The sequence below is a fragment of the Pholcus phalangioides genome, unplaced genomic scaffold (genome assembly GCF_987345545.1).
Source record: "Pholcus phalangioides strain wild (caught in Gottingen) unplaced genomic scaffold, Ppha-v1.0 ptg000015l_1, whole genome shotgun sequence".
Taxonomy (NCBI): domain Eukaryota; kingdom Metazoa; phylum Arthropoda; class Arachnida; order Araneae; family Pholcidae; genus Pholcus; species Pholcus phalangioides.
In genome coordinates, this window is record NW_028301608.1 from 97,050,127 (window position 1) to 97,076,084 (window position 25,958).

A 25,958-nucleotide genomic window follows, 5' to 3' on the forward strand; every position below is an offset into this window, starting at 1 on the left:
ATTCGTAAACTATATGTTTCAATCACGTTTTTTTGTTCCAGAAAAAAAAGCAAAACTATGGTTTTACAAAATAAAGGCTCAAGTCCTGAAATACAGAAGTACTAAAAGCTAGCTACATTTTGAGTGGTTGTAGCCTCTAATGGAGTTTCTATAAGAAAATAACATTTTTTATTTTTCCAGGTGGTTTTTCTCGTTGATGATAAACTTAGTTTAAAGAAATCCAAATTCCATAATACAATTATATTATAATATAAAATTGTTTTTTCAATTGTTAATCATCAATTCAATAATCTAACCAAGAGTGTAAGTCATAAATTTTAATCTGTCAAGTGATATTTTTCAATGTTTGAAGGGGTTGTTATATTAACTATTTTTGAATAATTTTCCACTTTTTTTTTTTGTTCGATACATGGAGTTAATAGTTTAGAAACGGTCGCGCGCATAGGTAATTGAGTATTGTAATCCAAAAATAAAAGCCTCTTGACACATTGTGATGCACAATTCCTCCTCATAGCAAGGATACTCATGTGAACATTCACAGTATAGTGGTAAGCATTGCTGCAACTAGGAGGAAGCAGGTGGGTGTGGTTCCCGGGGCGCTGGACTGGAGCATGTGCCGATCCAGAAGGAACTATCGCCCCCTTCCCAAGAGCCAAAAAATAGAAAAATTGTCTGTTAAGTACGGGACAATTCAACCAACCTATATGATATATAAATTGCCTGTCCCGACACATCACCCTGGATCAGCATCTGCTTTGGCTTCATTCGCAGCTGATGTTTGCCTCCACGCTCCATTCCCAACTGAATCTATCTGTCTCTGCTTTGTTTGCAGCTGATGATGTCTCCCTCTGCTGCATTCGATCCTTCCCTGGATTCTGTTGGATTCGATTCAACAAACCTAAACAATAAATAGTAGTGTGAGGTGCCAAATTCTCCCTTTTACTGCTCTTATATTACGCGGGGACACAAAAATATGTATCCCAGGTAGCAAAGTATCTAGTTTTGGCCTTAGTGGTACCGCTTGAAATTTTTTGGTTTTTGTATCTAACAATTTTTATTAACCCAAATTTAGCAATATACAGTGAAATCTTACTATAATAATACTCTGTGAACAAAGAAAAAAGTGTTTTTGAGCAGAAGTCTTCAACCTTCTTCTAGTCGTGAGCACTGTCTGTACCCATTTATCAGAAGAAGAGCACCCTTCTGCAAATTTGACATGGGAATGCATGAAATTCTGATAATTTCAATCCTTGAATGCAATTTGTGCATGGTGGTTTAATTGTAATGTTAATCAAATGCTTGCGAGTACGAAATCGCACATGAGCATCGAGCACTCTGGTATGTATACGATAAAATGTATAAAGGAACGAGAAAAAACGCTCCAAAATGCCAACAAACTGAAATGATTAAACTCTGCTCTCTTCTAGAGACTTGTTATTATTAGCGACCTCTGGGGGAATATCACCTGACCATGTTCTTCCACTTGGTTTTTGAATGCCATTTTCATTCATCTCCGATCTCATGTTCTTACCTCAAGGACACAATGTCTTCAACAACTTGTGGCTGCTGTTCCGGAGCAAGTCCCTCAAGGTCACTTTCAATAATGTAGTGGGTCCACAGTTTTCTTCAAGCAGAATTTTAAAAAAATTAAGTGCGCATACCCACATGGTTACATTGCTACATCTAGTTCCATGTTATAAACAATCACTCTTGCATGTGTGTTAATTTTTCGAGCGAAACTCGCTTACCAGGGACTGTATGGGAGAATATTACCCACAATTTTGCAGTGTGTGTGTGTGTAAAAGAAGTAAAGAGAAAGCAAAAACCATCAGCTCAGTTATTACATGGTACCAGATAAACAAAGTGCAAACTTTTTGTTTGTAATGTGAATCAAAGCTCGTTAAGCAAATCACTCAACCAAAGTTCTACTGTATACTGATTATTGTCATCAATTCTGTTAGTATTTAGTGCAAAGTTACATGAATCAGTATAAACAATGATTCATCTGTTTTCAAGTGTTGTCATTATCCTGAGTTATTGTTTATTAATTTATTATATTAACATAGTGCTCTTATATTGTTTACTTTGAAAATTTTATGCACTTTAATTTCTCAATCATGATTCTGTATATTAATTCACTTGTTTTCTTCTGTCAGGTACAGGGTGTTTTGTAGGAAAAATTTTGTATTTGTAGGAAAAATAGGTGGGGGAAAGAATGTAAGTATATTTCCCATAATATTTTTTAATGACGCAAAAATATTTTTAGTGTTTGTTGCAAAATGCTTAAGAATAGAGAATTGTAACACTGATTTCATATATGTGACTGTAAAAACTTATAAACTGCACGATTAGTCAGAAATATATTCTCTCGGGCTTCATTTGATACACAAGCTTTTTCAATAAGTTGAAGCTGTCAGCTTTTGCCAGACTATATACTATGTTTTCCTTTATTCTGCATTGAATGTACCGGACCACCATGGTAATTTATGACAGTGGAATCTGTACGAAACAGAACATCAAGAGACTTAAATAATATTCCCTTCTAGACATATTTTTGTTTTATGAAAGTGCACATCACAGCACTAAATGATCTAATGGACTATAGGCCTATTTGATTCTGTTCAAGATAGGTATCCGTCTCATACAGTGTTCATCTTGCACAGGTTTGCACTGCATTAAGATTTTTGGCACATGTGAAATAAATTCATTTCATGTGAGTTAGATTTGATACAAGACTTCTATAACAGAAATACCAGAAACCTTTTCCCGCCCAATTTAATATTACAATTCACGCGAAAACTGTTAATATATATATAAGCCACTAAGTACATATTTTTCTTAGATAAAATATTTGGAATATTTAAAATTAAAACATACAAAATCATACTCAGATATTGGTATTAGCTCCGAAGTATCTTAGCTGTCTCCAGTATATTCAGTTTATTTTATTTTTCTTCAGTTAAACACTTAGAGGGAGCTAACTTTATCCATAAAAGTAAAAAATTTTTTTTTTGCTCAAATGCTATGTTCTTTACAAAATGTCTTGAAATAATAAAAATAAATGTGAAAACAAAAGATCAAGTTTGGGCAACAAATTAAATTTCTCTTGTAGAAAGATTTATATTCGGAACAGAGCGCCTGCAAGATCATGGTATTATAATTACCTGCTAAGGCCGTCAGAAATGTTTTATACCTGCAGGTTTTTGGCTATAGCTCAATGCATGAAATTCTGATTTTTGAATAAACGCTAGAATGCTGGATCCTTCTACTGAATACCGTGGGTGTTCAAGCACTCAATGTTTATGTCATGGCTTCTACATCCTGCGGCAGTGACCCCAGGCTAAAATCTTTGATGGGTCTCATGCCAGATTTTTCATGGACCACGCTATTTAGTAAATTTATAGTGTGGGAAAAAATAGAAATTTTCCTAGGTTGTCAGCCTCACCTTTTTCGGGAGTCATGGTTTATGTAAAAGAAACTCACGACAGTGATGCCATATTGAGTGCACTGTGATGATGCTTTTAAGAGGCCAAAAGTAGCTTTGAAGATGCCAAATGAGAAAACGCAGTTGCTAATTCGTTATTCTCTATATACAGTCATTTTATTTGAAAGAAAACAATGGAATTGTCCATTGTGATGTAGGCAATGTGCTTCTTGTGATCTGTGGATTATACATGTAAGAGGAAAAGAGAAGTCTACTGTATAGGCCTACTCTATTATCTACTTAGCTTTTATACAGTTTTTCTTTTCTAATTTTTCCCCTTTCCTAATATGCGGTTTAAGACAATGTTACCAGATTACATGAAATAAATAATCCAAATTTGTTGCCAAAAGCATGTAAAGGAAGGGGTTAAAATTTGCTTAGATTTTTTCGATTGTGTACATTCTGTATTATGCATTCACATAAACTTGCAATATGTATTGCAAATCCAAATATTTTTCCTTACTTTATTTTCTCTTACTCTAGGACTCTCGTAAAAGTATCCAGTAGTAAAAGAGAAAAAGATTTGAAGAAGCCTGATGAAGAAATTTCAGCCCAGTCAAAGAGGGATAGGAAAAGAATGACTGTTCAAAAAGACAGGAAGGGTAAAGATGAAAATTCGAAGAAAGAATCAAAAGGAAGATCGAGACCAAGGAATAGGGATTCATCATCCTCCAGTTCATCTTCTAGTTCAAGGTAATTCAATTGAATCGTTCGTGCTAACTTAATTGTTTTTGAGCACCATTTCATGAGGGAATGAATATTTGATTAATTGTTGACTAGTTTTTAATTTTTATGAAGAAAACACATACACATATATATAATGAAACATAAATATCAGGAAACTTTGTTCTATAGTTCTTCCAGAAGCAGATCTTCGTCATCAAGTTCTAGCAGCAGCAGTGACAGTGGTTCAAGTCGTAGTAGGTCAAGCAGAAGTGGAAGAGTCCTTCCTTCAGGAAAAAAACGATCTGTATCCTCTTCATCTTCCTCATCTTCTACTTCATCGTCATCACATAAAAGACCCAAAGCAAGGAATAGAGAAAGGAAAAAGAAATCCTCGAGGTACTAGCAAAATTACTGTAGGTAAATTATAAGCAGGGCATTATTAATCCTAGGTCTCCATCGAGACCGGAAAAATTAGTACTGAAGCCTGAAATCTTTTATGTGTTTAAATTTAATTTTGATTTTAAAATGTTTAAATTTAATCTTTTAAGTTGAAGTCTGAAGATAAATTTTCTCATTTCACAACAGTGCATCTTTGAACTTGTGATAGGATTAGATTCAGCAGTTTGGGTAGGAGGGTCTAAGTCAGGGATTTTCAAAGTTTTGCCACCTGCGACTCCATTGCCATGATGATATTTACCAATGACTTCCCAGAATATTCTGAAAAATCACTGCAAAACATCAAACAGGTACGCATCAGCATGCCAGCTAACTTTGATGCCTCTGACAAACTCCATTGATGATTCCCCAAAGATCCGTTATGCATACTTTAGGAAACACTGGCCTAAATGGTGAAGCTCTCTTCACAGAGAACTAATTAACTTGATGAATAGATGTTTGTAAAAGTGTGTATTTTCTCTGAGTTTGTGGATTAAGTTAATTCTAATTATGATTTTACCAATCACTGGTCGATGCTACCATTTTTTGTTGTATTTAGATGTCCTAAAGTCATGTAGGGGAAGTGTAGAACGTTTGGTTTAGTCTCATGAAAGTGCTTATGTCAGCTTTAAGTCATTTTAACCATATTCTGGAACAGCATAGCTTATCATTAACAAAAAATAATATTCTCTTTCTTTACTTTAACATGATCTATAACTTTTAGTCACTGTTAACTATTCTATCAGAGAGCGGAGCCACATCTCTATCCTTGGGATCAGAATGATCTTAACAAATATGTGTTAATCCGTGATTTTTTATTTCATTAAAAAAGCATGTAGAAAAAAGTTTTTAGAGAAAAAGGTAAATTTAAAAAATATTATCCATTTATTTAACTTTCTCTTAACGAAAAAAATCCCTTCGTTTTTTTATGACGATATAAAAGACAATGTTCAGTGCTGCTGATATTTTATCTTTGCCTCTTATGTAACCACTGTGCATTTATTTTTTTTCAGCTACACACCACTTCTCTCACTTTGTCACAAAAATATCTTGGTATTTACTTAGTAATTTTTGTACTACCTTTAATCTAGTGGTTCTCAAACTTTTGTCAACCGCATCTCCCTTTCCCATTCGTGGTTCATCTGCAGCTCCCCCAGAATAGTATAATAGATATTTTACTTCATAAAATAACCACTTCAAAGCATAAATCGGTAATTATAAACATAATCTTGAATCAATATCTCTAGTTTCCTGCTATTCCCTAGGAACTGTGACACACACATTGAGAAACATTGCTTTAATCCAGTGATTCCCAATGTGGGCCTTAACTCCTCCCTGGGGGGGGATGGAATGTTCCAGGGGGGCGGTGGAATCTACGCATATAACATAGGATCCTATGGATTAGATTGCGTTAGGGGTGATGAGAGAAAAATATTTCTGAAGAAGGGGGTGATGGAACAAAAAATGTTGGGAAACTATGCTTTAATCCAATACTTAGTGCTTATAGTAAATGTTATGATGGATAGTCTCAATCAAAATGTCTTTTTTTTTTTTATATAAGCCCATGGCACCAACATTCTTAAAAACATAACTTCATAGCACATTTCACTTTTCACTTTGAAAATCATGATCTTGAATAGTTTGTTACAATGAACATATGAGGGGTTCACAACTATAGTAGACCAAGTCCATTTATCTTTATTATAGATAATAACACCTTAAAGTTTTTGTGAAAACCCTGCTTTTACAAATTTTGTGAAAGCAGAGTATTAAAAATGGTAGTTTTAACTGAACTTTGATGTATTTAATTCCTTTACATCACTTAAACTGAATTAATCATCTTTCAAAGACTAAGTTGTTATTATCCATAATAAATATAAATGGACTTAGTAATGGACATGGTTGTTAGCCCCTCATATATATTATCGTGTTATAACAGGATTCAAACTAAAGTAAGATAAATAGATCATCAGTTCCATTTCAGTGCTTCTTTCTGTTTGATTATTTACATATCGTCTCCTCCACCCCCATGCTGGAAGCACAATCGTGCAATTTTTTTGCTTTATTTTATCAGTTGGTAAGATACCTTATTTTGCTATCTAAGTTTTCCTGAAACATGAATATCTATCTCTATTGAAACACATGTTAGAAAACATTTTAGGAAATTATTTTCAATTGAAGTAGAGTAAAGTAGTTGAAGTATTGATAAGTAGAGTAAACATTCAAATGTTATTTCCCTCATCTTTTTTTTTAACGACATTGCCCATTTGTGCTTCTAGCATGAGGGGGATGATATAGTTCCTTATACTGGGTGTGTAGGTAACCAGATGTATGGCATTTTATTAGCGAATGGTTGATCCTAGAGGCATACTTCCAATTAGAAAAAAGTATCCAAATATAATATGTAGTACTCATATGTCATTCATGTTGCAAGGGGTTGCATGGTTATTAAAATGAAAAAATAACTTTTTATTCTGTCACAGTGTGCCCAAAAACTCAATTACAAAGTTTTTGCCCGGTCTCTCCTGATACCAACAAAAAAATTCCACGTTTCCAAGTGTAACGTTCACTGAAATATTTGAAATTGAAAAATGGAGGAAAGTTCGGTAAAAAACGACACTAAATGTGGGTGAAATGGTTTACCTGTATTTAACGCTGTTTTTTTTCCAACTTTCCTCCATTTTTCAAATTCAAATATATCAGTGAATATTGCATTTAGAAACCTTGTTCTTTTTTTGACATCAGAGAGTCAGGGCAACAACTTTTTAATTGGGTTCTTGAGCACAGGGTGTCCATATAAAAAAGTTGGCATTTTTATTTTAATAACTATATAACCTCTTACAATATGAATGACATATCTGAGTACTACACTTTATTTGGATATGTTTTCTGATTAAAAGTGTAACTGTAGGATCAACAGTTCGCCAGTAAAATGCCATACGCCTTGTTACCTATGCACCCTGTATATTTTCGGATGAGATACAATTTTTTTTCTTTGGAAACAACTATTGATTATTTAAAATTCCTAAAAATACTCAGTTATTAACATACTTTTGTGAGTAGAGTATACACTAAAATGTGCAAAATATTCTTTTGAAAACAAAAATTGGAAGCTTGGAAGCAGTTTTAGATGATAGAAAATTTTAAACTTAGGTTTTTAGTATGCATAATCCAGCCTTTAATTATAAGCCTGACTACCATACCTGATTTTCAGTTTGTTTTTTCATTTTGAAAAAGTAGATAACATTTTATGATTTTATTGCTTTGAAAATCTGGTAATTTTGCTAAAAGTTTAATACTTTTCATTTTTTCTACTTCACAGGTCTCCTTCACCTCGTAGAAAAAAGCACAATTCACCGCCACGACCAAAAAAAGTGCATGTTGGTCATTTGACCAGAAATGTGAACAGAGACCATTTGTATGAAATATTTGGTTTGTATGGAGAAGTCAAGTTGGTAGACTTGCCAACGGATCGTTTACACGGTCACATGCCCCGTGGTTTCGCATATGTGGAGTATGGCAATGCTAGTGATGCTGACAAAGCCATTGAGCACATGGATGGAGGTATTTGGTCTTTCTTCACTTATTGAAAGACATAAGTAAATGATACTGTAAAGCAGGGTTTCTTAACCTTTTTTGCCAGTGGCCCCCTTTAAACCATATTTTTTTTCTCGTGGCTTTCCTGTCTTACCCAGAGTTTTCGACCCTCACCTAGAAGTAAGGTCCTTTTATATGTATTGAATTGATTTTTTCAGTGAATTTATACTGTACGAAAATTTTGCAAATAAGATTGGCCTCCAGACCACCTGGCCTAGAATTTATTGAGCTCCCCGCTAGTTTGAGTTCTGTTCAGGGCCATCTCAACATCATAGGCACCCTAGGCAAAGTGATGTTATGGTAGTCCCATACTTCGCTGGAAATAAACAGCATACATAATTTCTTACTTATTTTAAAAATTTATTGTACTATACAAAATATAAGATGGGGGTCACTTATGAACATGAGACCCCCGAGCATGAACCCTCAACAAGAGTGGGACTGACAGAGCTGCAGCCCAGGGCCTGATATGGTTTTCATCATTTTTTTTTCTTCACACTATATTAATATAGAGGAGGAGTCTGTGAAAAATGTAGCCTGGGGCCTGCCAGAAATCCCATCCTAAGGAACCTGCTACAAAATGTAGGCAATGTGGCCCAGGTGGGTCCATGCCCTAAGACAGCCCTTGTTTTATGGGTAGTTTTGTTGGATTCTGTAAGTGTATAGTCACTATTTCTTCACACCTTAATTTTTCTTCTCAGCTTTCTGCAGCCCACCAAATCACCTGTCATGGCCCCTTTCTCCATTTTCTTCCGTGGTCCCCTTGAAGTATCCGAGTACCACTAGTACCTTTTGAGAACCACTACTGTAGAGTATGGTTAGACTGGCAAGAATACTTAATTTTTAGTTTTCTTATTAGATTTGATATAGGGCATTATACATTGTAGGTCCTTTGAGGTTGTTACAATGTGGTTTGACTGTATAAGTTTGATAATGAATAGTTATAAAAAGCTTAATTATAAATGATTAATTAACTTTACAGTGTAATTCTAATCCCAAGCACTGAATCATACTACTGTTTTAAAATTTCAGGTCAGATTGATGGACAGACCATTACTGTAGCACCTGTTTTGTTACCAAAGCCTCGCCCTCTCCCTCCTCGAAGAATGTCACCTGGCAGAAGAGGTCCTTTTGGTCCTCCTCCATGGAGGCGTTCACCACCGCCATTCAGGCGTCGTGATTGGGATAGAGATCGAAGACGACGTCCTATGTGAGTTTTTTGCTATCTCTGATACCGTTTCATTTTCTCATATAGTGATTAATTGTTTGAGACTAATTTTTATGTATAATGTTTAGTACTTTTCTACTTTTACTACTTTACATTAGTACTTTTACTACTTTACATTAGTACTTTTACTACTTTACATTAGTACTTTTCTAGGATCAATTAAGGCTATTTGACATTGTGAATCCCAATAGAGAATTCCATATTTTTCTGCTTTGAGTATCTCTTCCAGTTATGGGGCCTTTATAAATAACGTCTCCACTATCTCAGAGGTAGAAGTAATGATTAAATTTCTTTTGTGTTGACGAAGACCATCATCAGTTTTCAAGTTATGTGGCCATGACTTGTTTGATCTCTAATTGTTGCACTGAAATGAGCCTTGTAGGCATTACTTAATCATTGCACGTTTTTAGTGGATGGGTATTTTTCACTATTGTCCCAATATCCAAATACAACTATACAAATACAAATACAACGCCACAACAGGCAAATTACCCAACGAGGTGGCTGACTTAAGAACATCATGGATCCCCAAGCCCCTACCTACTACTGCTACACCACACATGCACCCCCCCCCCCCGCGCGGAACCCCCCAACGAATCGGTACATGCGGGAATGTACGTGTAGTGCAACCTGACGTAAAGTTTGTTTCTGTGTAATGCTTGTTATGTGTAGTGCTGTCATCTGCCCCCAGTTTTACTAACTATGAGTGAAGTGTTATGGTTGAATGATTCACCGTTGTAGGACTGTTGCTCTCTGTGGTGAGACTTTTTAACGGGGAGATCGGCTCGCATTTGCGCCTTGAAGTTGGGAACCACAGAAAACCAACTTCAGCCGACCACCACTGTGGGGTTCGAACCCGGATTCTCGCATCACGAGTCCGGCACTATAGCCACTCGACCACCACAGCGACCAATATTTCTTCTCCATTATGGAATCACCTGTATCTCCCCTCCATTATGGAATCACCGATATCTCTCCTCCGTTTTGGAATCACCGGTAACTCTGCTCCATTATGGAATCACCGATATCTCTCCTCTGTTTTGGAATCACCAATATCTCCCCTCTATTATGGAATCATCGATATCTCCCCTCCGTTATGGAATCACCGATATCTCTTCTTCATTATGGAATCATCATTACTTCTCCTCCATTATGGAATCACCATTATTTCTCCTCCATTATGGAATCACCATTATTTTTCCTCCAGTATGGAATCACCGATATCTCTTCTCCATTATGGAATCACCATATATACAAATACAAATAAATTCCTCTCAAACATAGCAAAATGAGAGAGCATGTCACCCACTGTGAGAGCTAGAAAACTTAAATCTTTATCACATAAGCTTCAAGTTCCATAGATCATATGTTGTTGTGAAAATGGATTGCTTTTTTTGTAGATATATTTGGATGGATGTCTATATTCTGAAGGTTAACTATTGATAGCTCTGTTGGCAGAGTGGTGGACTATAGATGGATGTATTTTGGAGGTCCTGTCCATTTCTTTACCATATCATTTAAAACATGATCATTCATTTTTTTAAATTTTCAATATTTTTTTTTTGTGAAATTCATTTTCATTTAAATTCATTAATGAAATTTATTTCATTTAAATTTTTTCAGCCAAGATGATGCAGGGTGTATTCATTTTCACATACAATTTTTTTCCAGAATTTTATTGCTAAATTCTATGTAATAAATCACACTGTTCCAGGAAGCACTTTCTCCTGGAAAGCATCTTAAAAACCCCCAAAAAATTCAACTTTAGGTGCTGCCCTCTAATGAAAGCTCCTAAAGTTAATATTACCATATTTCTAACTCAAAACATACAAAATTCTTCAAGTCACGGCATAACTCCATGAGGTTAGAAGAAAAAATTCTACAGTGAGAAAAAGATTGATAAGTGACAGCATCACACATAACAAGCATTGCACAGAAACAAACTTAATATTAGGTTCGTAACATGTATACACACATTCCAACATGTACCAATTCGTTAGAGGTTCTGCAGAGGAATATGAACGAGGTGCATGTGTGGTTTAGTAGTAGTGAGAAAAAGCAACCGACACACATTTGTAGCTCCAGGGCCTGAAAGGATTAATGTCGAGTTGTCTTATAACTGGCAACCCTGCTAGTGAATAACTTCCATTTATCGAATAACACTTTTGTGATACTTCATTGCAACTCGCATGTCCTGCTTTACAGATATGATCTCTGAAACAACAAAAATATGCCCTCCAGATTTCAAAAGCAGTTTAAAACTTAAAATTTCTAATTTTCTGCCCTTTCTTGTTGTAATTCTGTGGGAAATCGGTTTGGCTACCGGGAACAAAAATTGTTTGCCTGGTGTTATTGCAATCATGAAATAATTCTTACCGCATAATAAATATTTCGATTCTAAATCTCTATTTACTTCATCATCCAGAAAATTTGGATTCATTGGAAAATTGTCCTAAATGTTTTTAGCTTTTCACTGACTTTAGCTTTCAACTCCATGTTCAATTACTATGCATGAGGAAAATTATGGTGTCACCCGTAGATTTGAATTTAACAATCACAAAGAAATAGTGAGTTTTGTTTACCAATGCCAATTTTAGAGTTGCCATGGTAATCTTCACCTGAGATTTGTTAAGCCCTGTTGTAAGATTATGTCCAATAGGAGATTTAGACACTTTTAAGACAGTTTAAAAATTTTGAAGCATAAAAGTTATTTATCAGTATAGCTGCCCTCCTCCGAACCAGATCATGGCCCGTCGCTCTGTCTCAATGAAGAGATTTTAGTAGGTGGTCGAAGACCTGGGCCATTCTGGAAAATGTGTGTGCATGTATTATGGACCTAACGTGAAGTTTGTTTCTGTGTAATGCTTGTTGTAGTGAGTAAAGTGTAATGATTGAATAATTGTATTGTTGTAGACCTGTTGCTTTCTTTGGCGAGATTTTTAACAGGGAGATTGGCTCGTAGTCGCGCCTTAAAGTTAGGAACCACAGAAAACCAACTTCAGCTGACCACCAGAGCAGCATCACTATAGCTTGGAAGTTCAGGAAAAAAATGACATAAATGCCGAATCCTCACGGTCAAATTGGAGAGATCTTTCTAATCAATGCAGACTTAGCTTATACAATGTGCATAGGTAACAGGACGTACAGCATTTTACTTGCAAACCATTGGTCTCAGAGGCATACTTCCAATTAGAAAAAGTATAGTTGAGGTAAAAAAAATATGAAAATATATAATTTTCCAAATAATAAATGTATAATATTTAATCCTGTGTGCCTAAAAGCCCAATTAGAAAGTTGTTGCCCTGAATGATTTGCCTGCATTTAATGCTGTTTTTTTCCAACTTTCCTTGAATATCTCAGCAAATATTGCACTTAAAAACATGGAATGTTGGGTTTTTTTTGCTTGCATTAGGGGAGACAGGGCAACAACTTTCTAACTGGGTTTTTTGGCACACGGGGACAGTGTGAAAAGTTAATTTTTTTATTTTAATAACTGTGTACAACCACTTTTGCCATGAATGGCATATCGGAGTACTACAAATTATTTTGATACTTTTTTCTAATTGGAAGTATGCCTCTAGGATCAACCGTTTGCTAGTAAAATACTATGCGCCCTGTATAAAGCTTCAGATTTGAAAATTCTGAAAAGTATGTATGTGATTATTATGAAAATGTTTCAAAACAATTAATTACATATGAAATAATAACTTTGCTGTAATGATGCAATAATTTTGAGTGGATTCAGAAGTGCAGCCAATTTTTTTTGCCAGTTTTCGGACCTTTAATAAGATAGCTTTTAGATGTTTTTTTTCTTTTTCCCATTAATTATAAGAGCTTCTTTTTAATGTCTATTTTAAGCATTTTTAGTGTCTTTTTGCCTATTTATTTTGTTCTGTTTTTAGTTCCTAAACTTCCGATTTCTATTTATCACATTATATGATGAAAGCCTTTTTAAAAGCATATTGCTAGAAAAACAGTGCAGCGTATGTTTGCATAAACATATTGCATTGCTTAAAATAAACTAGAAAGTAGTAAATCATTCAAATTTTTCATATTAAGCTTTTGTTACTGGCATAATATTGGTATCATTTGTGCAGGTCACCATTACGACATCGCTCTCCACCATTAAGAAGATCACCTAATCGCAGTCCTATACGGAGGTCCCCTAACCGCAGTCCCGTGCGAAGATCACCTAACCGTAGTCCCATGAGAAGATCACTCAACCGCAGTCCCATGCGAAGGTCACCTCATCGTAGTCCCATACGGAGATCACCTAGAAAGAGCCCTGTGCGAAGATCTATGAGTAAGAGTCCACTCAGAAAGTCGCCTATGCGTAGGACTCGACAGTCTTCTTTGAGCTCTTGAATAGCCGGTATTTCATTTTTCTTTTTATTATCATTATTTTTATGTTACTCAATTATTCTTCTATAATATATTTTTAGAATTGTTTTGAGGGCCAAATAAAATTTTCAAAACATTGAGAGTTAGTGTACCATGCTGTATAATATTTCATGGAATAGATGCGTGATTTTATTTTCATTTTTGCTATGTTACAAGTGTGATTGGTCTGTCATTATGTATTATGTGTCACATTAATATTGTTTTTGTTAATTTACAGATCTCTGATGCTTGTAATGCTTCTCCTTTTAGATGATTGGGTCAGCAAAATGGGATTGTTCTAGTAGTACATTTACAAATTATATAATGCATTTGTGGATGTGCTATGGAAAACGGCAAAAGAAATGTTCAAAAAGACAATATTTTATATCAGAATAAAGCGAGTGTGGTAAAACTATGAAAATGGAGCTGTTTAGTTTTGTACTCTATTCCAGAGTATGTTTAATTCACATATTTTTAATGTGTTATAAACTTTATTGTAGTCGTGGTCCTGAATTTTTATTTGTTACAATGCAAAGACTGGTTGAACTTAATAAAAATATCAGCTGCATTATAGTTATACATGTGGTTTTTTAGACTGGTTAATTCAGGGGGCCAACCTGTAGTGCATTTGCCATGTATGCCATAGTGCTAAAAGTTAAAAACAAAAATTTAACAAATTAAGTTTTGACAAATCTATATAAAATAGATTTTCTGTGCATGCATGCATGTATTTTTTTTGTCTCTATACAAATCTATGAATTTAGATCTATAGTCCCTAAATAACAAACAGGATCTTATACAATGGTTTGTCACTTCTTTAATCTTGCCAGTATTACGTATAATAGTTTATTGTTTTACAATGGCTTGTTACTTTTTCAATCCTCCCAGTAATTGAAGAAAACCCAGACAGTGCTGTGTATTATAGCTAGTTAAAAATATTTATTATTTTTATGTAAAGTTAAAATATCGATGGAAGATGCCAACTTTGGCGTCGGAATAGGCCCTGAAAATTTGTAGGCCTTCAACACATACTTCATTTGCCCATGGGAAAAATAAGCCCCAGAAGCATAGGCGGAGATAGACTTAGAAGTCTGGGGGGGGGGGCACAATGATGATTTCAATTCATATATACACTGAAGAGCCAAAAAAAACTGGTTCACCTGCCTAATATCGTGTAGGGCCCCCGCGAGCCCGCAGAAGTGCCGCAACACGACGTGGCATTGACTCGACTAATGCCTGAAGTAGTGCTGGAGGTAATTGACACCATGAATCCTGCAGGGCTGTCCATAAATCCGTAGGAGTAAGAGGGGGTGGAGATCTCTTCTGAACAGCACGTTGCAAGGCATCCCAGATATGTTCAATAATGTTCATGTCTGGGGATTTAGGTGGCCAGCGGAAGTGTCTAAAGTCAGAAGAGTGTTCCTGGAGCCACTTTGTAGCAATTCTGGATGTGTGGGGTGTTCTGCTGAAATTGTCCAAGTCCGTCGGAATGCACAATGGACATGAATGGGTGCAGGTGATCAGACAGGATGCTTACGTACCTGTCACCTGTCAGAGTCGTATCTAGACGTATCAGGGGTCCCATATCACGCCAACTGCACACGCCCATACCATCACAGAGCCTCCACCAGCTTGAACAGTCCCCTGTTGACATGTAGGGTCCATGGATTCATGAGGTTGTCTCCATACCCGTACACGTCCATCAGCTCAAAGCAATTGGAACCGAGACTCGTCAGACCAGGCAACGTGTTTCCAGTCCTCAACAGTCCAATGTCGGTGTTGTCGGGCCTAGGCGAGGTGTAAAGCTTTGTGTTGTGCAATCATCAAGGGTGCACGAGTGGGCCTTCAGCTCCGAAAGCCCATATCGATGATGTTTCGCACGCTGACACTTGTTGATGACCCAGCATTGAAATCTGCAGCAATTTGCGGAAGGGTTGCACGTCTGTCACGTTTAATGATTCTCGTCAGTCGTCGTTGGTCCCGTTGTTGCATGATCTTTTTCCGGCCGCAGCGATGACGTAGATTTAATTTTTTGCCGGATTCCCGATATTCACGGTACACTCGTGAAATGGTCGTACGTGAAAATCCAAATTTCATTGCTACCTCGGAGAAGCTATGTCCCATCTCTCGTGTGCCGACTATAACACCACGTTCAAATTCACTTAAATCTCGATAACCTGCCATTGTAACAGCAGTAACCGATCTAACAACTATGCCAGACACTTGTTGTGTTATATAGGCGTTGCCGACCGCAGTGCCGTACTCTGATTGGTTCCATATCTCTTTATTTGCATACGCATGCCAACAAGTTTTTTTGGCTCTTCAGCTTACATATATACATACATTAGATCAGTCGACTCTACCTTTGATGCTGGGCCCCCTCCCCCCCGTATCTCCGCCCATGCGCAGAAGATGGACAAGGAATTTGTTCGAGAGAAATTTTAACTCCCCTTCAAAACAAAAACAAATTTACGTGAAGAAAATTAGAAAGATATTTCTTCTGTTAAAAGTCTGTTATAACAAGTATAGCTTATAACGACTATCTCAGTATAATGAGTGATTTGCAGGTGATTGTCAGATGTTGCAAAAAAAAATTTGCTTATAAACATCTGCTTAGCACGAACAAGAAGTTTGTGTCTTCTGTGATTGTGAGCTGTTGTTATAACAGACTTCTACGGTATTTTCTTTCTTTTTAGAGGGCTTGGTCATCTAGCTCCCCCGCGGCCGTCATTTCAACTTTTTCCGGGGGGGGGGCAAAGAGCATGTACTGAAGGCATGCATGCACATATATATATATATTTGTATATACAGGGTGATCAGCGAATAAGCCCTTATTTCAAAATTAAATATCTCTACAACAAAGATCAATAGAATTATGCGGTAAACGGCACGTTTATTCACAAAACTGTAAGAATGTTGTACAGGAATTTCGAAAATTTAGTTTTTTTTTAATTTTTTGAAATTTAAAAAAAAAAAAAAACGGGAGATTTTGGGGTTTCGAAAATCCTTATTTGTGTGAAGAGAAACCACTGCATTCGCCTAAAGTTACTGCATGGGCTGCGGTATGCGCCATGTGTGCTGAAAAATTGTTCCAAAATTGTAACGTAACGTTCAGTAGTAATCGTTTCTCGCACGAAGAAGGGGCCGATAATGCCTCTGGTGCATACCGCAGCCCATGCAGTAACTTTAGGCGAATCAGTGGTTTCTCTTCACACAAATGAGGATTTTCGGAACCCCAAAATCTCCAGTTTTTTTTTTTTTTTTAATTTTTAAAAAATTAAAAATAATAATAAATTTTCGAAATTTCTGTACAACATTCTTACAGTTTTGCTAATAAACGTACCGTTTACCGCATAATTCTATTGATCTTTGTTGTAGAGATATTTAATTTTGAAATAAGGGCTTATTCACTGATCCCCCTGTATATATATATATATACTATTTGTAGTGTATTTTTATAAGCTGGGATGGGGCAATGGCCCTCCCCGCCCCCCTAAATGATGGGACTGAGCCGTCCCGCTACATTGTATGCCTCTGTGCCTTTACAATCTCGGATGAAATATTTTGTCCTAATGCCAGTGGAATAAATTTAATCCAGTTCTGTGTTTTTCACCATCACGAGGCTTTATTGTAACCCTATAAACCCAATTTTTTTTCTCCCCAGTTTTTTTTATACTCTTTCTTTATATGCATGCAAGGAACTAAACTGTTTTTCCTTTCCTATTTATTTTTATTACTTCAATTTTTTTTTTAGTTTCTCCTAACATGTGATTGGGTTAGGACAAAGTTACCAGATTTATTGCTAGCCCATCATATAGAGATCAGCCAAATTTTTTGCTTAAAGCTTGTACGTGGTGGAAGGTCAAGACCCATTTTCCTAGGAGCAGATTTTTGTGCAGTGCAGAACAGTGACGTCGGAGCAGTGGGTGCTCAAGCACCCACGGTAATTTGTGGCATGGATCCGAGCACCTCCAGAATTGATTCAGAAATGAAGATTTCCGATATAGAACTAAAGATGAGCACCCACAGTTTCGAAACACTTCCGACGCCCTTAGTGCAGAATGTGAATCACCTAGTATGACACGCTGTCCCCTCACCAATAGAAAAATCGGTATGAATTTTTTTTATGCAGAGCACAAGACCCCTCACTCAAGTGCTTTACGTCTGGTACGATTGGCCAACTGGTTCTGGATGAGTCAAAGGTGTCATATGCCATACGTTTCCCAGATCTTTGCACATTTGTTTCATCTAAGTTCAAAAATGAATTTCAACGAAAAAACCCTTCAAATTTCATCTGTAAAAACTGCAACATCTCAGGCGAACTGATCTGCCATAAGCTAATGTCGAAATCATTATATCCAGAATAATCATCCTATTCCGCTGCAACCAATTATCATTCCAACATCTAAATGGTCTATTTCAAATTTGGAATTCTTTATCAATTCATATGCTTTCCCACAGGTGAAAGACCCCTTATTTCAACAACATAATCAATCATTGCAACCGCTGCATCCAAAAACGACCACACTGCCATTGGAATGTATTGCTTAAAAGAGAATCTGTTTTGAAGCTTATGTTCACAATTATTTACAGCCAAGTGTATGGCCATTGCAATGGCAGCCCTGAAATATTTTAATGAAAAATGCCATCATGTTATCCTGTCAGATAGTAAATCAGCCATCAGTGCACTCTACAGTCAACCCTAAACCTCACACAGTTTTTACCACATATTCTTCTCTGGGACAGGCTTTCCCCAGAGTTGCTAGAATCTCTGTGGTTATAACAGGGGCTGTCACCTGGTCATAAAAATATCATCTATAATGAAATTGCGGGGAAACCAGCATGATTTGCTGCGATGAACAAAAATTTCCCCTCCCTGAATTTGCATAGATGGAAGAGCTAATCAATTTATTCAAGTCAGTGTGGAATCAACATAATAAACGAATCATTGATGAACAAACAGACTACCCTGTTGCATTGCTGTTCCATAAATCACTTGCAAAGTACTCCTACTTCCAGAGCTGCAAGTGGATACTTGGTTAGTTGGGGCCAGCACACTTTGGTGTCCCCCTGTAATGTTGAAGGAGACATTAAAGGCTGAAATTAGCAACCCCTCTAGTCCGGTTCACCAGACTCGCCTCCCCGTTGCAGCCTGGCCTACTTCACAAGATGCAAATATAAAATCCCTTTTTTCCATTTGTTGGACAACAGAGCAGGCTTGTCATTTCAATTTTTTCCAGGGGAGGAAGTGGTAAAGAACATATACTCATTAAAATATTTACATATGCTATTTGTAGTGGATTTTTTAAATCCGGGGGAACACCCCCCGCCACACACCAAACAGGCCTGTAACAAAACTCCAACAAAAGACTACCTACATAAAATTAGCCAAATAAACTTTTCTGCCGACGTGAAATGGTCATTTGGTTCATGCAGCGCAATTAAAAACATGCTCTTACGCCGAGCTTGTTTTTAAGAGCAGATTTTCTGCGCTGCGTGCAACGTGATACGCCGTCCACTCAATAGGAAAAGCGGTACGACTATTTTCCTACAGAGCGCAACACGATTTTCGCCAGTGCTTTACGTCGGGCGTGATTGGCTTTGCTGCTTCTGGAGAGGTCAAACGCGCCGCGCGTTTCGCTGATTATTCTTTTCCACTTTGTCTCTTATTTTTATTATGCAATATGACAATAAGTAGATGATGCGATAGTAAAACACACGTTTAGCGTGATAAAGTTACACGTTTCCTGCGGACGCGAAATGATTCTATTCGGTTCACGTGGCGCAGGAAAACCTGCACCCCTGGGAAAATCGCTTTATTATTTACTCACCTACTTAAAAAAGCTTACAGATTTGAACGCCAGGTGTCAGTGCAGAAGCATTTTATCCATCGAGATTTTATCCGCAGTGAGAGAAAATGAAGGAAACAAACGAACTCAAACGCTGACTTGAAGTCATTTTCTTCTTGTGATCCGGCGTGGACTGCAGCATGTTATAGGGGATGGTGGAAACACGTGTCGTCATCGATTTCCATGAATGAAGATATTTCAGGTGATAAAATGATTAGTCGAATAGTTATTTTTCCTCAACCAAAACATTCACTATTAAACGAATTGGCTGATGCTTATAGTGTTAATTCTTTATTTTAAGGTGGCGTTGGTCTTGGCATAGCCTTTAGTAACGAGCGCCATTTTGGTAACTTTTGATTAGGCTAAAGCTTTTTTGAGGCATTTGATTTCGTTCGTTAATTGATAATTGTAATCTAAATGCCGAAATTTTATCCATTTTCTTCCCGAAGTAGTGATGAGTTTGTTGAATATCATATTTATTATATATATACATTATATTATAACTGTATATATTATATTTATATGTAAACACTTTATTATTTCTGGAACAGTACAATAAGCCTTCTATTTAAAACTCCGCTCTTATTCTAATTGCAATGTATAGTCGAATGCCGTTATAGTGAAAATCTTTTAAACGAAGACTTCTAACACCTCAGATAAGTTGGCATAAGAACAATGCAAATACCTGGAATTCCCTCATAACGAAATGATTCCTCTGGTCTCTTGGAGTTCGTTATAATGGGATTTGACTGTATTTAAGAAATGATCGTTTCGTCAGTTTAGTTCTCGTTTCTAATAGTTTTTGTGTGTGTGGGTAATCATAACCAACATATCTGCCCATGATCAAGTTGCTAGAAATCGTCAATCTTCAGATTATATTCATCTTTTGAGTAAAAGTGGGTCTCCCATAAATAATTCATTTCTATGCCCTCCACCGTAGTTCATTGGTATCCAGGGTTTAAGCTGGATAAAAAAATTTCTTTCGCAAAAAAACGAAAAACTAGCAAAATGCTACAATGTTAATGTAATGGTTGATGGTTGGATGTCTACTCGTTTCATACCTCCTGTATGCATTTATGTGAAAGTGGCTATTACTACTTTTGCATTCTATGATTTTCTTTTGAATTTTGCAAAAAATGCAATCGTAGCTTAAACCCTGTTGGTATTCCTGTGCATCAATCCAAAGTTTCATTGTAGAAAAGATAATTTACCAGTTTATAAGTAGGCTTTTTTTTATCTTCATTGTCTATTACTAGAGAACACGTCTCACATGAATTAAATTTTTAATGCATTTTCCGAAACTGGTTATTTGACGTGCTATAGTGCATCAGCGATATCTGTTATACCACAGCTGTTCAGATTCCAGTGAAAAATACATATCTGTGAAGCCTTCACTATGACAATAGGGGAGGGAAAAGAGGGCATGTTTATAAAGAAATGTCTGGACAGTCAAAGTTATTTTATAATGTGGGGGATGTCCCAGAAAAATAGGTGGTATTGCCACGCTGATACCCTTTTATATATATATATATATATGCGTCCTTCAACAGCAAAGTGTTGCTATCAAGTTATTTTTTTGTCTGCGAATTGGCGACTTTGCCACTGTTAAGTAGTACTTCACCTTGTGATGAAACACCCAGCTTTCAGAATAACACTGTGTTGCTGTAGAAAGCTAGTTCCCTATTTTCTGAAGGTGTTGCACTTTTTAAATTTTTCTCATCAAATGATCGTTATTAGAAACGAAGAGGTGAGGGAGAAAGATCAAGAAATGCAAGAATTTTTTCTTACTAAGCTCTTGTTCATTCAATACATCCCTTATTTGATATCTGGTGATGAAAACACCCAGCTTTCAGAAGAACATTTGGATGTTTCACTGTAGAAAGCTAGTTCCCTTTTTTCTGAAGGTCAGTGGCATTCATGCCCGGGATGTTGGTATTTTATAGAGCTAGTTTGAGCGCCTATGAAATTAAATTCACCAAGGATCTCTTGCCTGAAGCTCAAGCTAAACACCCATAGGTCTGAAACACCACTAACACTTATACTTGAAAGCGTTTCCAATTTATAAGTATTTCATAATCATGGAAATGACCCAGTGATCAAGTTTATTTTCAGTATATTTTGCTGCAAGACAAACAACTGCTACAGTTGAAAAAAAAGTTCATTTTTCTCCTTGTAGTTAAACCTGTTTGAACTTATTGAATTTTTTTATTGTCTGACTTCTTTAAAACTTGAATATTTGTTAAGAATATGGGTTTTTTGCATAAGAGAATTTCACACAGAATTTGTATATTCTGTGTGATCAGACATTATGCTAAAGAAAAAATGTCTCTTTGAACCATCGTCTGGCTCCTCATGAGTCAAGCACACTGATCGAGAGGTACATTATTTTTGCATATTAGTCGTTGATGAATCCCAAGTTTTAAAAACGATTAAAAAATATATTGGTTAACAGCTGTTTAACTTCTTATGTCAATGTGTTGGCAGATTTTTTTCTTTGATGAGAATGATGTCTAAAAGCATGGTGAGAAGTTGAGGTCGTGCTTTAAAATGGCAGTTTTTTTTTTCAACTCAAAAAATTCCCCAAAAGGGATATTAGTTTAAATGGAAAAATTGAAATTTTAAAAAATGAATAAAAAAATATTCTCTGATTAAATTGGGATTGAAATTAAGAATATGAAGGTGCCTATATACTAGTGTGCCAATCTTGTAACGTATCAGTTCTAACATGGTACACAAACTGTTTCTTTTCTATCTTTTGTGTTGCTGAGAAAGTGATTCCTGACTTATAAAATAGTATAATGTGCAGGGCAGAAAATGCTCTCTGGGTTCAATACGAACATGATTATGATATGACTAGTATGTATAAAAAAGTATATCTACAACTTTTGAGAAAATGCATATTTAATACTTAGAACAAATTCCAAATGATGGAGGAACCGTATGTATAATTTTATGTATAACGAACAAGAAAGTAGTAATCCGAAAATGTGTGCTAACAAATTCAAATGCAGCAGCTGCCTAATTACTCAATAATTACTCAAACTTCCAGAGGCGATGCCATCTTCAGGCGATAATAACCAGGCTAGAGTAAATCGCTAAAGAAATTAGACTATGACTGTTCCATTTTATACCTTATGATGAAAACACCCAGCTTTCAGAAAAAAACAAATGTTTTACTGTAGAAAGCTAGTTCCCTATTTTCTGAAGGTTTTCAGTATCCCTGAAATGTCCCGATGATGCCGGACCAGACTTTTGATGTTGCATCTGTGCGAAGAGCAACGGCATAGCTGCCAGACTTTCTAAAATTTATTTTATATATAGAATTTTGCCCGTGATTGTAAAAAAAAGTCCCTTGGGGGGGGAATTTATTCCCCAAGAATTTACTTGGAGGGGAGGAACTGCTGCTTCATAAGCATTGTCTAAATTGTCGCCATTTCGTCAAATCACGAAAGAATATTCCATTCTTGGAAAGAAACACCAATGAATTTGCCAATCAGCAAGCATTAATCCGACCTTTCGAAATCTGAAATTGGCAAGATCGCACGTATCTGTTTCATCTAAGACCTGTTTGGGGACCTGATAGATTTTTTTTTTTGGTTTGTGAGATTTGATTTTTGAGAGGTAATTTTTTAACCTACTGGTTGACCATGATTAACGATGGCTTGCATGGTGTCTCGGTTTTTGCTACTGGAAAATATCCTTAAAATTTTTAATTTTACTAATGAAAAATCCCTTAATTTTTTAAAAGATCCTTTTTGCATATGGAATTTGGATCCACACGGAAACCTCTTTTTCTAATTCTCCAAAGTTGGCAGTTATTATTGTGCAAATGCAAGTATATTTTTACATATTTTTAATACATTTTTGTTTTTGCGATGATTATTTTCATTAGAATATTTTTGAAATGTGATTTTTACATAAAAGAATTACGTACAGAATTTGTATATTTTTGTGTGATCAGACATGTTAAAATTGTTTTTACAGGTGTAAAAAAAAGTTCAATAACTCTCTTGTAATGTTTTCATTATTTTAGTGTTTGTTTGGTAATGAATTTTCAAGTTTTGTTGATATGCATAATTTGCTTTCTAGCAGAACTTCTATGTTCTGTCGGATCAGACATTATGCTAAAGGAAAAAGGTCTCTCTGAACCATCGTCTGGCTCCTTGTGGGTCACGCACACTGATCGAGAGGTACATCAGTTTTGCATTTATAAGTGATGTTGCAGTTAACGCTAATGCAGAATAATTGGGAAGACTTTTGCAAAACACTTATGGGAAGGATTTTTATTGCAGAACGTTTTCAGTTAAGGGTTCCTTACAGAACAATGCGAAACATTTTGTTTTGGTGTATACAATAATGTTGGCTGAGGTCTGGGCTATACATAATCATAGCTGCCAAGTCTCCCGAATTTTTCGGGAATCTCCCGAATTTTAGCATCATCGCTCGACCTCGCGAAAAGTTCTTAAATCTCCCGAATTTTTACGAAAATGACAAAAATCCCTAGTTGTCCCTACTTTATTAAAAAAAAATCCCCGCTTATGAAAACAAGACCTAAGAACTTTCTTGTAGGGCATGAAGCCTCTTTTTTCTCCCTTTCGAAATGACGTCACACGTCGTAAATGGGGAAATTCCCTTTTTAAGGAAGTTTTACAAACCCTCTGATGGTAACAAGAAAGTTGTTCGTCTTATCCTGCAGGGAAATGGCTTAGCAGCCAATAGTCCTGGATAATAATTGAAGATTATAGTGACGCACATATGGTCAAAATTTCTTTTGTTGAAGTTACGTACGTGTGATATAACAAAGCATGAATGCTTATAAGCAAAAACATATTTAATCAATTTTAAAGATACTTATTCCGATGAATTTCCTTTCATCAAACGTTCCAGAAGAGGGCCGACTTTTCCTTTGTGTTACGGACATAAACATCGGTCATGGAAAGACTGACATCATCACTCATGTGAAATGAAAAAAAAAACCATCAAGCAAGTGTCACGAAAAGTCAGTGTTCTTCAAAAATTGACGGTGTTTTCCTTCATCTTCCGATGATTTTGGGGTCATTCGCGCAGAATGTTTGTTCACAGCGTTTCTGATTGAACACAATATTTATTTTTACATCATTGAAGTTTTGGCCTCAAATTTCACTTGTTTTTTGCCTAGGAATTTTATTCCCAAGGGTTTAACTTCCATGTGTGTAAAATCCCTATTTTAATTTGACTTCAGTTTTTGAGTAGGGATTTTATTCCCTACGCTTTAACTTTTATGTTTGGAAAATCCCTATTTTATTTGTAAAAATCCCTATTGTATTTATTAGGGAGTGGTTTTAGCATAAAATACGGGTTTGCGCGAAAATCTCCCGAATTTTCATTTTCAAAAGTTGGCAGCTATGCATAATACATGGCTGCCAAGTCTCCCGAATTTTAGCTTCATCGCTCGACCTCCCGAAAAGTTCTTAAATCTCCCGAATTTTTACGAAAATCACAAAAATCCCTAATTCTCCCTTAAAAATTCCCTACTTCATTAAAAAAAATCCCCGCTTATGAAAACAATCCCTAAGGAATTTCTTGTGGGGCACGAAGCCTCTTTTTTTTCCCTTTCGAAATGAGGTCACTCGTCGTAAATGGGGAAATTCCCTTTTTAAGGAAGTTTTACAAACCCTCTGATGGTAACAAAAAAGTTGTTTGTCTTATCGTGCAGGGAAATGGCTTAGCAGCCAATAGTCCTGGATAATAATTGAAGATTCTAGTGACGCGCATATGGTCAAAATTTCTTTTGTTGAAGTTACGTACGTGCGTGCGATATAACAAAGCATGCATACTGATAAGCAAAAATATATTTAATCAATTTTAAAGATACTCATTCCGATGAATTTCCTTTCATCAAACGTTCCAGAAGAGGGCCGACTTTTCCTTTTTGTACAAGTTGTGTTACGGACATAAACATCAGTCATGGAAAGACCCATTATCACTCGTGAAATGAAAAAAAAAACCCCCATCAAGCAAGTGTCACAAAAAGTCAGTGTTCTTCAAAAATTGACGCTTTTTTCCTTCATCTTCCGATGATTTTGGGGTCATTCGCGCAGAATGTTTGTTCACAGCGTTTCTGATTGAACACAATATTTATTTTTACATCATTGAAGTTTTGGCCTCCAATTTCACTTGTTTTTTGCGTAGGGATTTTATTCCCAAGGGTTTAACTTCCATGTGTGTAAAATCCCTATTTTAATTTAACTTCAGTAGGGATTTTATTCCCTACGCGTTAACTTTTATGTTTGGAAAATCCCTATTTTATTTGGAAAAATCCCTATTGTATTTATTAGGG

General features: G+C 36.1%; 1 protein-coding gene across 5 annotated transcripts; it reads left to right on the forward strand.

The window, feature by feature from the left end:
• The first annotated feature begins 34 nt into the window (after positions 1 to 34).
• LOC149077126 (uncharacterized) lies at positions 35 to 14,358 on the forward strand. 5 transcript variants are annotated; one of them, XM_089244858.1, is made up of 8 exons: positions 35 to 180; positions 2,157 to 2,217; positions 3,968 to 4,177; positions 4,340 to 4,546; positions 7,908 to 8,149; positions 9,215 to 9,392; positions 13,508 to 13,782; positions 14,029 to 14,358. In XM_089244858.1, coding segments are annotated over exons 2-7 (1,107 nt in total). In that variant the 5' UTR covers positions 35 to 180; positions 2,157 to 2,215; the 3' UTR covers positions 13,776 to 13,782; positions 14,029 to 14,358. The 5 variants fall into 5 exon arrangements, with proteins under 5 accessions (XP_089100984.1, XP_089100986.1, XP_089100981.1 ...); XM_089244860.1 differs by having other exon boundaries at positions 118 to 303; positions 14,061 to 14,358; XM_089244855.1 differs by having other exon boundaries at positions 130 to 303.
• The last annotated feature ends 11,600 nt before the right edge of the window (positions 14,359 to 25,958 follow it).

Excerpts from the sequence above, each read along its gene's own strand:
- LOC149077126 (XM_089244858.1), top strand. Across the intron at positions 4,547-7,907 it reads AGGAAAAAGAAATCCTCGAG|GTCTCCTTCACCTCGTAGAA; the intron begins GTACTAGCAAAA and ends TCTACTTCACAG. Across the intron at positions 8,150-9,214 it reads CATTGAGCACATGGATGGAG|GTCAGATTGATGGACAGACC; the intron begins GTATTTGGTCTT and ends TTAAAATTTCAG.